The sequence below is a fragment of the Apis laboriosa genome, unplaced genomic scaffold (assembly GCF_014066325.1).
Source record: "Apis laboriosa isolate Shangri-la unplaced genomic scaffold, ASM1406632v1 scaffold5_cov152, whole genome shotgun sequence".
Lineage (NCBI taxonomy): Eukaryota > Metazoa > Arthropoda > Insecta > Hymenoptera > Apidae > Apis > Apis laboriosa.
The window spans coordinates 294984-311781 of record NW_025223857.1 but is presented as its reverse complement, the minus strand read 5'-3'; the positions used below and the strand labels follow the sequence as shown (position 1 = coordinate 311781).

Genomic DNA, 16798 nt, shown 5'->3' with positions numbered 1-16798 from the left:
CATAGTAATAAAATTAAAAATAAATTCTCTATAAAATAAAATTCTATTTATAACTAAAATAATAGTAGAAAGACATTTTAAAAAATCATATATATCAGATAATAATCATTTGTAATAAGATTTTCTTTTAATTAAGAAATTTTATTTTTATTGAAAATAACGGTTAATTGTAATGGAAACTGTCAAACTATACATTTTCATATACTTTGATTAGTCAAAGTTCCTATATATTAACCAATCAGAATTTCTTTTATAATCTCTATTTTTATTTTATGTTCCTAACACTTAACCAAATAAAATTTGAATTCTAAGATAAAGTAATCATTATTATATTATTTATTATAACTATTTATGTAACTATTTATTTGCATTAATACACAATATTATTTATAGGATATATATATCGCTTAATATATATATGTAATAAATTAAATTTGAGAGAAACATTAAAATTCTAATTATAATTAATTTTAAAATTTAATTTTTTAAATTCGTAAAAAATTTATTTATATATTATTTATTTCAAATAAAATTATTATTTGAAGAACAGTTATAATATTATAAACTAAAAATCATTTCTAATTAATTATAATGAATGAATAGGATGTAATAATGATAAATCATCTTTTGTTAAAAACCATTGCTGTAGAAGTTGTTCTATATTCTCAGCATTATCCTATAATAAAAGAAATATATGAAAAAGTATCATTTTAAAGAAAATAATAATTGATTTTAGTCTTATTTACCTCATTTACATCTGTATCAGATATATGTAATTTTTTTTTAAGGTTTCTAGCATCTAAAATCCAAATATGTGCAGATTTATGAATAACCCATAAATTTGAATGTAAAAATCCAACAACAAGATTGGTATTTCCGTATGAAGAGCTACAATATTTACAATGAATTTATCAAATAATAATGATATAATAGATTTATAATAACAATCAATTAACTTACTTATTCAAGAATTTTTCAGTAACTTTTTTTAAATCTATATGCCAAGATACAGTAGTTCTCATAACTAAATTTTTATTTTTCTCAAAATTCATTGTTTTCATTTTTTCAAATGCTTTTAAGAGTCTATTTTTATTTTTATTCAGATTTACTAAGCATTTTTCTTTTGTTTTTAATTTATCTTTCTTATGCATTAATTTCTCATCACATGCCAAATCTCTATAATATCCTCTTTCTTCAGGTGACAATTTTTTCCATCGATTAGTTATTATATAGGCAAGTTGTGGTGCTGTCATTGTAGGATTTTTATTTGTTACTACAATTAAAAATACAGATTTAATATTTTTTTTTAATATATATTATATTTTATAAATTAAGTTCTTAGATATATTTACCTTCTGATTTGATATATTTTGAAAATTTAAGAAAACCTTCACATACATTTTTATCTGTATCATAATTTGATGATTCATTTGTTTTAGTACAATTATAAGATTCTATGTCTGTATTCCCCTATCAAAATTAATTTAATATAATTTATATGATTTTTTTTTATTAATTCTTAATTTTCTTATTAATTTTACCTTTAAACCAGGCAAATGTCCTTTACTCCATTCTTTTAATGTGACAGATTTTTTTGCATTTAATTTAGTCTGTTCATGCAATACCTCTGAATTCGCAATTTTCATTGTATTCTCTTTTAAATTTGTATCCAGATTGGAATATTCATCCAGTATAAAATCTTCACCTAAATCTACTAATGGCAATTGACTGAGTGTTTCAAATTGCGGTGTTAATTCAAATGGTGGAGTATTTTCTGTATTTTTTTTTAGATTACCATTACTATATAAAATAAAAAAATATATTGAAAATATTTCAATTAATTTGTTTTAATCTATAATTAGATACTAACTTCGAATTGTCGCAATATGTAAAATTTTGTGATTCATTTGAATCTGAATCACTTAAATCTAAAGAAGGTAATTGAACATTAAAATTATCTATATCTTTCTCACATTTTTCATCAAGAGAATTTTCTTTATTTATAGAAGTTTGTAATGTATGTTCAGAGTTTTCAACAGAATTCAAGTTATTTATTATATTTACTGTAGCATTTATGTTCTTTTTAATAGACATATCATTTTTTTCTTCCGTTTGTAATTTTTGCTTTTTACACATAGGTTCCTCATTTTCAATATTGTTAATATCTGATTTTTGTGAATAATCTTGATAATCATTAATTGATATATCACAATTTTTTTCTTCTTGTACTTCTCTTTGTATTCCATAAAAATTTTCTAGATATTTTTGTATCATATTGATAACAATATTCTATGTATATATAATAAACATGATATAAAATGACATAATATATAAATAATAATATAATAAAACATGATATATATAATAATAAATAATAAACATAAAATATAAACATTTTTTAAAATAATACAAAATTTTATAAATACAATACCTGCTCTTTAAAAAGTACAACATTTTTATTTGGATCTAGATTAATATCTATATTTGCTGCATTTATCAAAATGTATATAACAAATATTGGTTTTTTTCTAGATAATTCTTGCCCAAATGCCTCCAAAATTATTTTAATTACTACCTATAAATAATTTTTAAATAAAATATTTTTTAAAATATTCTAACTAAATTATTTAATTAATGAAAATGAAAGAAAATATACCTTTTCCAATTCTTTATATTTAATAGGTCTATTATTCACAAAAATATATTGAGAATCAGATTGAAAGAGTTCAAATCCATTTTTTACTGTTTTCAAGGGAATCATTAACTTCATTTTAATCTAAAATATATATATTTTAATAAATTAAAAAATTAAATAAGAAATAATGATGAAAAATAAATTTTGAATAATTACATCTGTATCTGTAATATCTATCCAATCCATATTACATGTTATTTTTCTACCAAGAATATATGCAATTGATTCTTCAAAGCTATTTGTACTAGGCTTTATAAATATAATTTTATTATCTATTTTATAACTTATTCGTACAAAAAATTTGCATATACCATAACATTTTATTAAAAATTCTAAATTTTTAATATCTTGATTAGCTTTTTTTGTAATTATTTGTCTTCTGACTGGAATTTGTTTAAATATTTCTTTAACTTGTACAGTTGTTCCTAAAAAATTGATATTCATTTTAAAAATTTAAATTAAACTTTTAAGTTCATTTAATACCTGTAGATCTATGGCATGGTTTTGAATTTACGATATATCCATAATGATCAATAGTATAAGATATAGCTGCTTCATCTTGTTCTGTTTTTGTTATGATTGTAAGATCTGATACTGAACTCAATGCATGTAATGCTTCACCTCTGAATCCATATGTTTCCAAAGAATCTATATAATTATATTAAATATTAATTTATATTCATATTATTTTATATTAATTTTTCCTTTATGATATAACTTATATACCTAAATCAGAAAAACTACATAGTTTTGATGTATAGGATGGTAAAGCCATATAAGGAGTATCTATATTTGAAATACCATTACCATCATCTTTTACTTCTATTAAGGTACATCCATTATCTATCTATCAAAATAAAATATAAATTTAATATTAAAATACTATAAAATACTTCATATACTATAAAATAATTTAAAGAGCAAGATAGCTATTTAAAGACAATAACAATGAAGTACCAAGTTAATTTCAACATTTTTTGCACCAGCATCCAATGCATTTTCTATTAATTCCTTTGCAGCGGTAGATATAGAAGTTATAACTTGAGTAGTAGTTATAAGTTTCACAGTATCTTTGTCTAAAGCTGAGATGGTCATTTTTGTGTAAATAAAATATATAAAAACAACGTATCATATGTCAAGTTCTTAAATAAAATATAAAATGTAAAATTTATATCTTTTATATTTATATTATTTAATATAATATAATATGATTAACGCGTGAATTATTTAAATTTTGTCTACGAAAAATAAATTGTATCATAAAAAATGTGGTTAGAATGACAAAATCGATTGACAGTGTCTCTAAGCGCGCGAATTTGAAATATGTATGAAAGATACAAATGATTATATGATAGAAATATATTTAACATTAGTAATGATTAGATTTCAAAGTAGATTTCAAAAGTATATAGATAACCAAGTCATATTTTTATTTAAATATTATTTTAAAATAATAAAATAGTAAAATATATTATATCATAAAAAATAATTAAACATTTTATTTATATTTTTTCGAATGTATTAATAAGTCCAATATACGCTATTATTTTTTTTTGTATCTTTTTGCGAAATCAAAAGAAAACATAATTTTGTATTAAATTTCATCATTATAACGATATATGTCGTTATAATTATTGATATTAAAATATTGTTTAACTTTAATTTATTGTTAAACATCTTTGTTACAAATGAATATATTTAGATAATAATTTATTAATTTATTAATTTACATAAAAAGAAATATCTTCTTTTTTTACGATATGAAAAATAAAATATAATTATGAAAAATTATTTAAAGCATATCAATATATTTCAAATGCTTTATTTATATATTTTATTTATTTTAATTTTGAAAATTAAAAAAACAATAAATATTTGATTAGATTTTCTTGGAATGCTTATTGTAATGAAATATTAATAATAAATAACAATGTCAAACACGAATATCATCGAGTGAAAAAATAAAATACAAAATCATTAATTATATTCTATAATACTTTTCTTTTTTCTTTTTTTAAATAATAAATTTTTAATTAATTTTTTTTTAAATTATGGATATATTTGTAATTTATAAATTTTCAACTTTTTTAATAAATTAAAAATATATTAAATAAATAAAATTGCGATTATTTGAGTGAGAAACATTTTTAGTAATTAATGGCAATGGATCTATGCAAATTATACATTTCTTTAAAAATCACTTTATATAAACTTTTATCTTTATTTATTAAAGATGCTTTTTTTCCAATTCTCTTCGTTTCCTTCCATTTTTTAAATTATAATATTTATATTTTTTTTAAATTATAATAATGAATTTATAAATTAATGATGTCCTTTCTATAAGCTACTGTAAAAAAACAGTGTCATGGTGGTCATCATCCAATAATGACATATGAAGCCCATAAAAACCACTAAGAAAGAATGGGGCCAACTTGCCACATCATCTTCCAACACTCAGCTATATAAGAATGTAGGAATTCTTGATTACCTGCTGCATCGTTTTACCTTTCCCTGATTTTACTTTATACAAGAATTTCTACATTTCAGGGCTGTATTTGAAAATAAAATTAAAATTAAAATTAAATTCCGAAATATTAAAAAAGTGAAATGATTTTTAACGAATCATATTTCTTATCGTAGAATAAAATTTTCAATGAATCTCGAAGCGAAAGTAGTAAGTATATGCGGAAACAACATATATGAAAGTATGAAAGCAGAAAGGGTGAATAATTCGAGGAATACGGGAATGGTTGACGAATAGCGACGAAACCAGTCGAAAACGACCGATCTCGTGTACGCGGGATTGTAGTTGCGCGGAGGCAGAGCAAGTAGTTTAAAAATTCACTGAGTATGCATGATTTGTCACTCGATGGACGATCGGTTCATTCGAAATGGTGTTATACGAAGAAGTACGCGATTAGTTAATACCTGTGTTCAAACATATCTGTCATTACGTTTGCGATTCATCTGACGAATTCTTGATGAAATAATATTGATAAATACATTCATAAATGTATTTGTGGCCTTGTTAACATCAAGTTGCTTGTATTGACTATCGAATATATTTTATGATTGTTCATTAACCGATATGGAAAGAAAATCGAAGCGCAATAATTACACGGAAAGTCGGAAAATTTATAGTGAAATACATAAAATGTTTCGAAAAGCGAGTTAAATACGCGCCGTGAACAAGGAAACTCAAGAAGAATAAAAATATTTTGATTATCGCGATTGCGTTCATCATTCGTTTGGTAAACCGCAATATTTCGCGAGGAGAACAAATTGCGGAAGCTAGTTCACGATGTATTCTTTCGAAATCACACGAAGCAATTGCAAACAGGTTTAGTTGTTATTAATTCTGTCAATTTTTATAATTCTGTCAATCGAGCTGTAAAACAATTATGTTACATTCGTTCATGATTCGTTCTTGACACGTATAAAGAATATTAACGTCGTACATTAAATCGTAGTGATGTTAAATGTAATTAAATTTGATAAAAAAATTTGATAAAAAATTTCCGTTCACATATATCTGATAACAGGAAGTGTTTCTCTCATTTTTTTAAATAATCGAAACAATAACAATTTTTCGCAGAAAATTCTGCTTCGGATATAAAAAAATGTGAAAGATCATCCATGTTTAAATATGCAATTTGTGATAATCATTTTATATAAAACTATTTTAAAATATTAAAATGACAATTTTTTCATAATCGATGAACTAGTGAAAATTAATTGACACGTTAATTAACATTATAAAAGATTAAAGGAAAATATGAGTATTGTACCCATTGCCAACAGGAGTTTCCTTCATGGAAACGGAAAATCATCTTCAATTTCGGAAAAAATGATTTACGCGACTCTCGATAGTCTGGCTCTAAAAAGAGCGACGTTACCACTGCAATTATTACCCGTCGGCGATGAAAATGTTACAATTGAGGAATTGAACGAATTAAAAGAAAAAGAAAAAATCAATGCCAAAATTACTATCAAGCGATCTAGCTTCAAGGTATGTATTAATTATTTTTTTGATAAATAATGAAGAATTTTCGCATCTCGATAATATCTTTCAGTTGGATAAAATTCTAATTTCACAATTTATCAGTCGATTACATTCGTTAATTATGACGAGTATTTAAAAAACGCGAGCTAGTTGGAATTTCGTTGTGATGATGAGAAAGTCCAACCACAAAAAAATTCAACGATGTTAATACAAAGGAATGGTTTCGTCACCATTTTCGAACAAAATTCATAAGAATTCGAACGTCATTCGTGATCTCTGGCAGATTCAAAACTATTTCACACGATACTTTTTTTTATTCGAATATATATATCGCACATCTACGATTTGAACACTTGTCAATTTCTTTGTTGGAAACTGAGTATATAACACGTGTAGAAAACATGACTTGTACTGACGAGCGACGGGACAGTTACTCTTTTGAAACAGTTATACCCTATGATTTCTATCGCATTCCTTGAAACCGTATCCACAAGACCGTTATAAATGTCTTAACTATACCGTGCAAGAATACGTGTGTAATAACTAACGAATCGCGTAAAATGTTTCGTTCAAAGGTCGATACAAGATTGTGTCTTTCGTCAAAACAGAACGTCAAATATTGATTATTATCATCGTTTAAATCGGACCTGCAAGAAAATATTCTCGACGAGGAAAATATCGAAAAAAAATATCATATCATCTGTTTGCAGAGAGACGATAGCGGTAACAGTGAAATCGATACTACTCTGATAAGAGAAACGGCAAGAGAAATTGATACCAACCTTTTCGAGAGTAACATTTCTAAGGAAAGTTATCCATCAAACATCGAACGTAATTCCAATCATTCCTTGAATTCTAAAAACGAAAAGAATGAATCTCTATCGGACGATTATGAAAAAATAGAATCGGTATTTTTTACGGATATATGTCAGAATGAAAATGACGAAACTCTTGAGAACAAAAAAGATACCGTATATACAAAAAATTTATTCGTTAAGTCGAAATCTACCAATGACTTAGCGATCAAAAATTGTTCATCGAACGTTACAAGATCATCCATTGGAAAATCATTAATGGAATCGTTTTTTGATGGAAAATTAGAAAAAAGATCGCTTAGTAATGAATTTTCAAATTATGATAGAAAGAAGAAATATTTTGCGAAAAATGTATTGCATCTCGTACCAGAATATATCGTAAAGAGACCAAAAAAAAGACAAAAAGGAAAAAGTAAACTGGATAGAGGATCATTTACTTCTTTGAGAAATTTGTCTGTAGACTCAAAGATTGGAATAAATTCGAACTGTAAATATAGATCGCGAAGTCTTTCTCGAGAGGAATTGAAATATTTAAAAATATCTCCGCCGACAAATTTTGTCCATGTCGCATCCGCCACAAATCCAAATTTGGTTTCGAACGAAAACACGATCAGATATAGTTTAGAACAAGTCGTAATTACACATGAACAAAAGTGTGCCACGTTACCTCTCCTCGTTGCAACGACCTACGAGAATCCAGTGTCTGAAAATCAAATGGAACACGCGTGTTCGATTGTTGTTAAAACAAAAGGAGAATCTACTCGTATGTTTTTCCTTTTCGAGTTATTTTTTGTAATCGTCTTTTCTATCTCTTATTTCGTTTCTTCTAATGAAAAGCTTTTCAAATTTTAGAAAAATACGACGCATTTGATGTTGCAAATCTTAAACGCCAATTGTTAGCCGAGTTGCGAGAACGCGGAGTAAAAACATTGGAATCAAGCCAACAGGTGAAAACAAATGAATATCGTGAAAATGTACGCGAGGAGAAAACAATGTATGAGTCGACTGCCTTACCTGCTAATTCTAGTTTTCTATGGAGCAACCGAACTAAGAATCTCCTTTTCGAGAATATGCAATCAACTCTGAATGAAAATACCGACAAAATCGAAAATGCCGGTCAGATATACGATGATGTAGGACCACTGAATCTTATTAATCAGGTGATTAATCTAACGTAAATATATATATCATATGTAACGTTCGAATTGAATATTTATTTGATCGTTCAAAAATATCATTGAACATCTAACCTAGATATTCATAATTTATGGAAAAATTTTTTATATTATTATTATTATTTATATAATTATATTTATATATTTATATATATTATATTATTACTATTATTTTATATTATTATTTTATATTATTATAATTTATATTATTTATATTATTATATTATTAAATTATATATATTATTTATATTAGCTAAATATTTTAGCAACAGTGTTAATCATTTATCAATATTATTTTCCTGACTTATTACTACGATTTACTAGGAGGATGATTATGACGACGTGGGAATATCTGTATCACAAATAGATGAAAATCGTATCAATGAACTTTCAACTACTTTCCAAGATTCCAACGATATCTATGACGATGTTATGAGTCCGAGCAATAAAGGAAATGCATTTGCGGATAATGAGAGTGAAAGTCGTGATGATGAAACGAAACAAAAAAACGAGCAATTTATTATCAACGAATATTCCAGCGTAAACGAAGATATCGATGCGTTGGAAAACGATCGAGATGTATACGATGACGTTGGTTTACCGAGCGAGGAGCGTGTCAATAGTCTTTACACCGGCTCTACAATAGATTCTATCTTAAGAGCAAGTTGGCAAAATGTTTACGGTAAAGAATCAGAATGGGAAGATTTGGAAGATTCAACAACGATTGCTTTACCTTATCTCACGAACAAATATTATTTCTCGTAAGTGTAATGGAATACGATTCAATTAAAATATACATTTTTTTTTCTTACAATTAATGAAAAAGTACAGGGACACAAGTTCCGAGTAAGAAGAAATCAGGTCAAAAATGGTCTCGAATGATGAGAAGACAACGATCGAAGATATCGAGTTCGAAAAGCTCAAAATCGTCATCGAAGCCAGTTTCGTGTGAATCTACATTCCACGGTAAGTTTTGTGTAATTTTTGTAATTTTTTTTCATAATTTTAAGCGAAATATATCATAGATATTTTCAAAAGACATATCTAGAAAAATTTTATCGTATTTGTTTAATTTATTGAATTTTTATTATCTTATATATGAACAATATCGAAAATAAATTTTTATATATCAATTTTCAAATACTCGTTATGAAAATTATTTTTAATAAAAATTTCGATACAACATGGTATAAGATATGGGCCATATATATAGAAATATATATTCATTTTTTTCTGATTTTATCTTTTATAAAATCATAAAACAAAAAAAAATGAAATGTTGCATAAATTTTGGTATGCTAAATATATGTGTTCATTTTTGTAAAATTATTAAAGAACGTAAAGCAAGAAATTTTTTTTTTTACAAAGTTTTCACATTACATATGGATAATATAAATATAATTTTGACCAAAAATTAAATACATTTAATTGTTTCGGTACAATTTATATCTTAAAATTAAACGATTCAACAGTCACGATAAATAATTTTCAAGATTCGAATATTTGTTATCGATCTTCAATTTTTTTGTGTCTATGTGTGGTCGGATTTGGTTCGAGATTAAAGAAAAAAAGAAACGAAAAATGTGAAATTTCGTTAAATAAAGAAATCGTTTATATTTCTTGGAACGTTATAGAACAACTTATTCATTATACAGTGATATCGTCGGAACAATCATATAGTGAATTGTCCAAAGTAAAAGTTACCCATCGTGTCACACATATTTCACGATCAACGAAGAAGCTATAATCTACAATTCGCACGTAATCGATCATTCTATTTCCAAACTTCCTTTTGCCAGCGAAATCTTCGTTACTTGAAAATTTCGCCATATTTTCGTTGAATATTTATTTTTTCTAAAAAAAATGAGAAGAGAAATTGAGAAGGAAAAGAATACATTACACCTACGGTTCCCGATCATTTTCACGGGCATGTTACTACCAAGGACGATTCCTCGCTATTTCCAAAGGATTACCAACAACGTAATTGTATAGAGATAATGTAGGCGATGATACGAGATGCGTGAAAATATTTTATCGTCGAGTTCAGCCTGGAAACCGGACTCGAGTACAGATTGCCGGGAGGTGAAAGCGCGTATTGCGCTCTCTCAGTGTCAGTCATGGCCGAGACATTCGTTGCATCGCATCGTATTATATCGTATCGTAGCGAGAAATAAAATTTACTTAATCTATTCTCTTAATTGCCTTCGATACGAATTTTATATTCCGTTGAATGATGTGTTTATGCGAGACTCGTTTGTAACGAGTCGACATGTCGTGGAAATGAAACAAACCTTGAAAACTTTTCGACGACCGAATACACAAGGTAAATTACATAAGATGATTTTCTATGATACTTTACTTCATGTACATTATATTAAAAATTTTAAAAAAAATTGAAATTTATCCAAGTAAATAAAGATGACAAAATGATTGCACTTCGTTCTTTTGTCAGACATTTCAATTTACATATTTTCTCGCCATTCGTTATTAGGAAGGAAAAATCGTTGTGTCATGTTCGTTTATACATATATTTCGATTGTTTCAAGATTTAAATAATCCATATATTATATTCATACATATTCATCATTTACAAATCTTACTCGAATATTTTAATTGTTTGGTTTTCTCGTTCATTTTCAAAACTTGAACAAATGTTGAAATACACATGACATTCACGACGTAAAACGATATATATATATATCGTATATATATATATATACATATATATACACATACATACATACATACATACATACATACGCACACAGAGATATAATACTGTGAAACGATAAACGATGGTTTTTTTAGTGGCTATAAGTCTTGGTAAAGGATCGGCATTGCTCGTTGGTTGTGCGCATAATATTGAAGAATGGAAGAAAGAAGACCAGAATCGAACGACGTCACAAAATTCACAAAGAACACAAGGTCTTGTTCAGATGAGAATCATCGACTTAAATGAGGACATGGATATTCAGGAAGCATCATGCTATATTCACGAAGGTCCTTGCAAATTTTAGGAAATTGTACCGATTTTCTTCATACCGTTAAATAATATCAATGATGTGTCTCTATCAATAATTATCTATTTTCATTTAACAGAAAAAAAAATATATATATATATATTTCTATATGTAAATCAATCTCTAAGAGAGATTAAATAAATATTATGATTTATCTTGAAATCATATTAAAACAATAAACTATTCTCTCATTAATTAATGAGATAAAGATTGTGATTCCTATCAATTTTATTTTCTATTGATTTAGCTGTTAACCTTTTACAGACGATACTTCCGATGACAGCACGTACGAGAGTCTCCATTCATTCCAGCCAGATGAATTCTGCACAGATTCGGAAACTGAGACGATCGATGAGACGAGAGAGCGATGGAACGATAATGTCGAAATGGGACAAAATTCGAATAATCGATTGGTGATCGCGTCATATTTGGAAGCACCTACGAGGCCAAATCCTCCTCCACCACGCGAAGTTAGCTTGACTCGAACTCTTGGTAGAAGAATAAAAATGCTTCGAAGAACGTGGAGCATTACTAAAGGAAGTTTAGGTCGCATGCGGAGAAGGACTTCGGTCGACGATGATCATTCCTGCGAGGAAAATAAAGAATTCACCAACGATCATTCCAATTTAAATGGTGGAAAATACTTTAGTTTCACGAGGCATTTCAAAAAAACCGTTAACGGACCTTTCTCAACTTTTTACTTGAACGATTATACCAGTGCGAATACCGACAATGATTCCGCAATAACAAGAACTTTGAACAAAGAACCTATATATAGCAATACCAAGGAAATAGGTAAGAGAATGTTTAAAATTTCGAATCTAAAGAAGTATTTTTAATTTTCATTTTTTGCTTCGATTCTTATAATACAGCGTTTATTCTTTTAGATCATTATAGTATACTTGCCGATCAGGAACCTCTTTATCAATTTTACGCAGCAGCTGCAGCTAGAATAGCGTCCGATTTCAATTCGGACGGTTACGAAGAGGTAATATATATATATACATATTGTTACAGAATCAAAATTATTTACATAATATTCTAATACTTTATATACTCTAATACTTTATAGTTTATTAATCATTGAACGATTAATCAGGTCGAGGGTATAATCCCGTCCAGATCTACCACGGATTTGGCAAAACCGGGACATAGAACGTTGTGGTGTCAAACACCTCAAGTTCTAAATAGTGATCTTTTAAGTAAGCGACGTGTTGCATTATTGTAAACAATTACACATTTTTATATTTTATCTAAAATCCAGCTATCATTACAACGTTTTACTTTTTATTAGAACGATTAACTACCAAGGAAAAGAAGATTCAAGAAGCAAAGTTCGAAATTCTCACTTCAGAAGCATCCTACTTGAATTCTCTTCGTGTTTTAAAAACCGAGTTTCTTGACGACTCCTCGATCGATGAAATTTTAACTTCGATTGAAAAAGACAAGATATTCGGCGATATTCCTAGTGTGTTGCACGCATCAGAACAATTTTTAGCTGAATTGGAAACTATATGGAGACATGATCCTATGTTGCATAATCTGCCGAATGTATTGCTTAAATATGCCGATAGATGTTTAGATATTTATGTAACATATTGTTCTAATCAAGTTAGTATTGATACAATTCTCAAAGATTTAAGGTAAGTAGAAAAATGCTTATCTTTCAAACTTGAAATTTATGATTGTGATTTTATTTTTTTAGAACGCGAAAAGGCTTAAAATTTTTGGAAACAATTTCACAAATAGAAAATCGTTCAATTTGTCAAAACTTGTCTTTACATTCATTTTTAATGTTACCGATGCAACGAATAACGAGGTAAAATAAAATTCTGCTTAAACGATCAAATTTTACGTGGAATAACGAATGAATAAAAAATATATATTTCATTTAGACTTCCTTTATTGGCCGATGCAATTCTTTCTAAATTACCAGTTGAACATAATGACAGACCTCATTGGGAACAAGTCTTATCAAGTTTAAGTTATGTTGTTGCTGAATGCAATGAGGGTGCTCGTGCCGCGGCAAAGGAGATTGAAATGGAAAATTTAGCAAAGTAATGTTTACAATTTATAATTGGTATAATCTCAAAAATATTTTATCGTAATTTTTTTCATTTACATATATTATATATTATATTAAACATATGTTATATTAAATGAACAATTTTGTTCCAATAGAAGATTGGAATATTCCGCGAAAATTAAACCGATTGTATTAAAAGGAAAAAATTTAATTAAAAGTGGACCAGTTGTACAATTATCCATGAAAGCTGATACCGAATATAAACTCACATTTGGAAAGAAATTCAATAAAACGTCTCTTTATTTATTATTGCTCACAGACTTTCTTCTAGTCGCAAAATATAAATCCAAGTATGAGCATTTTATATAATCGTATTTTTTTTTTATTATAAAATATAATATTATTTATATAACATGTTTTTTTTCTTTCTTTTTTTTTTGTATCATAGTACTCATGACGAAACATATAGCATTATAGATACTTGTAAAAGAAGTTTAATCGCTTTAGAACCAATTTCTGAAGATTCGCCATTTGCTGGTCGCAATGCGATGCATTTGACTCTTTTGGAAAATCATTCAGGGCATCAAATTGAATATATTTTAACATGCGAAAGCGACACAGAAAGACAAAGATGGTTGGAAGCAGTTTTTCCTTCAAAACGAGGATTAACGGGAGAAACACTTTATGAAGTGTGGGATTGTCCTCAAGTAGTAGCTTTATATTGCTATTCTTCAAATCAATCAGATGAATTATCATTACATCCAGGTATATGTTTTTTATGAAAAACTTGTGTGTGTGTGTGTGTGTGTGTGTGTGTGTATTTGCATTTTAATTAACGCAAAAAATTGTTTTTAGGGGATGTTATAAATGTATTTAAAAAAATGTCAGATGGATGGTATCATGGTGAAAAATTATTAAATGGTGAACAGGGCTGGTTTCCTGGAAACTATACGAAAGAAGTTGCATCAGAACATGTTCGCGCAAAAAATCTTAGACAGAGACATCGATTTCTTACATTAAATGGAAATATATTGCAACAAAGAACAAAACAACAATCAATCATTCATTAAATGAATGATTCAACTATCAATAACTAATTTATATGATTTTTAATAAATCAACATATTATGATATTCTACATTAATATAATTGTTTTCATTTCATTTCTCATCAAAATAATATAATATTGTAGCATGTACAATTGCAAGTGTAAGGATTAGATAATTAGAACTGTAAACATTAATAACAAAACTATTTTTATTATTTTTTAATATAAATACTATAAATGTTTCTTAATATATAATCTCATTGATTCATAAATATAATTTATACTTTTTCACTAAAACTTGAGAATATAAAACAAACATATATAATTATAATATAAGATGGAATATGTAAATATGATATAATACAGTCTTGAAAGGCAAACTTTTCAGTTTTTTCTGAGAAGAAAAAGGAATATTGCTACTTAATATTAAAAATACCAATATTAACTTAAATAAATCTCTTGGACAAAGAGATGTTATATTTTTAAATGAAAAATTAGATAAATTTTTTATTCGTTATGATAAAAAAAATGTATCTTCATTGAGCATGTTCATTTTTATGTAATACATATACGTCAATTATATTTATATACCTGCTCTAGAATATCTAGATGGTTTCACTTCAAATAATTTTCGTACAAAATATACTTGTACTGTTGTGGTTACCAATATGACAATTATTTGTGCAATTGACCATGTTTGAACATAAGAATTGTTATCTAATAACAAATTTAAGTCTCTGGCTTCTTTACTTCTGCTCAAATGTTGAGTTTGCAACATTTCATTAATATTTCTCTCCACATTTGTTATTGCAGACTACAAAATTAAAATTATGATATGACAAATTTGATTTTGATATTGATATTTTCTAATAAAATAACAAAATATTTACCGTAAAGTTTTCCACAGAAAGATTTAATTCTTCCAATTCTCTTGTATATTTGTCCCATTCATCATATCTTTATTAAAAAAAAAATTAAATCTTTATTAAAAGTTACATTAAATTATTATATTTTCTAAAATATATATATGTAATTATTACCTAATCACTGTGATATATAAATTAACTAATTTTGAAGCAAATCTGGAAAATTGATTATCTATACAAATACTGTAATAACCAGCATTTTTCACAGTATCTTGATAATCTGAATTAGGAAGCCATTGGTAAGGATGAACTATTATTCCATCTGGATTTCTTACTGCAAAACCAGCTTTTCCATCTCCACCACGTACTACCTGTATTTATAAATATTTAAAAAAAATTTTTTTTTTAAAACATTTGAAAATTTTTATAAATAAAACTATATGGTTAAATAATGAAATTAATTGATTATATATATTTTACAAAAAATACTTTTCAATATTTATATATATGCTGATTTTTTTAAATAAATAAAAAAAAGAATTTTCAAATGAAATAAATATGTCAATTACGATTATATACCTGAAAATTTACATAGAAAGTAGCTCCAGCATTAACATATTGAAAGTAACAATCTTCTTTTCCGGCATCAATATGAACTTTGTAATCTAAGGCCACCGCGGGTAAAGTTTCATACCATGGGTGAGACACGCTGGTATTCGCGAGGCTAAGGAATACTCCGAAAACCAGACTTCGTAAAAAATTGGACATTGTTCACGTTTAATCAAGCAGATCATCACAACAATCCGCCTAGCCAACAATCGCTTTCACGACGATGACTGACAAATGTCTTTCAATGTGTTTCTCGTATCGTCACTATAATCTTCAGTGTTTCTCAACTGTTTATATTCAATCTTTCATTATATATTCAAATCATTGAAATTCGTTGTAAATTTTATTATTGTTTCTTTTCAAAAATCAAAAAAAGAAACTTAAATATACAAAAATGATATATAATAATCATTGGAAAATAATATCTTTAATTTGTTAATTTTAATTAATATTAATATTATTATAATATTATTATATTTAGGTTATTATAATAAAATTATACATGAAATTATTGGTACAATATATTATAACATTTATATGA

General features: G+C 26.6%; 3 protein-coding genes across 5 annotated transcripts; 1 reads left to right on the top strand and 2 right to left on the bottom strand.

The window, feature by feature from the left end:
• Positions 1–501: 501 nt before the first annotated feature.
• On the bottom strand, positions 502–4098 carry LOC122717884 (PMS1 protein homolog 1-like). The gene is made up of 12 exons (XM_043942371.1): positions 3653–4098; positions 3422–3542; positions 3179–3343; positions 2852–3120; positions 2657–2776; positions 2432–2575; positions 1871–2289; positions 1542–1800; positions 1353–1470; positions 961–1273; positions 747–888; positions 502–676 (listed from the first exon to the last, which is right to left on the bottom strand). Exons 1-12 carry the CDS (start codon positions 3788–3790, stop codon positions 587–589), a joined length of 2298 nt encoding a protein of 765 aa, XP_043798306.1. The 5' UTR covers positions 3791–4098; the 3' UTR covers positions 502–586.
• Positions 4099–4955: 857 nt separating this feature from the next.
• On the top strand, positions 4956–14878 carry LOC122717883 (rho guanine nucleotide exchange factor 26). Of its 3 annotated transcripts, XM_043942369.1 has the most exons (15): positions 4956–6035; positions 6497–6704; positions 7409–8276; positions 8366–8673; positions 9013–9449; positions 9515–9654; positions 11973–12503; positions 12596–12696; positions 12808–12910; positions 13003–13351; positions 13414–13527; positions 13604–13765; positions 13890–14084; positions 14183–14499; positions 14590–14878. In XM_043942369.1, exons 2-15 carry the CDS (start codon positions 6543–6545, stop codon positions 14802–14804), a joined length of 4002 nt encoding a protein of 1333 aa, XP_043798304.1. In that variant the 5' UTR covers positions 4956–6035; positions 6497–6542; the 3' UTR covers positions 14805–14878. The 3 variants fall into 3 exon arrangements, with proteins under 3 accessions (XP_043798304.1, XP_043798303.1, XP_043798305.1); XM_043942368.1 differs by having other exon boundaries at positions 4956–6704; XM_043942370.1 differs by lacking the exons at positions 4956–6035; positions 6497–6704; positions 7409–8276 and having other exon boundaries at positions 8443–8460; positions 8541–8673.
• A 182-nt stretch (positions 14879–15060) lies between these two features.
• Positions 15061–16498, bottom strand: LOC122717885 (transmembrane emp24 domain-containing protein 5-like). The gene is made up of 4 exons (XM_043942372.1): positions 16228–16498; positions 15823–16019; positions 15673–15739; positions 15061–15596 (listed from the first exon to the last, which is right to left on the bottom strand). Exons 1-4 carry the CDS (start codon positions 16414–16416, stop codon positions 15366–15368), a joined length of 684 nt encoding a protein of 227 aa, XP_043798307.1. The 5' UTR covers positions 16417–16498; the 3' UTR covers positions 15061–15365.
• Between the last annotated feature and the right edge of the window lie 300 nt (positions 16499–16798).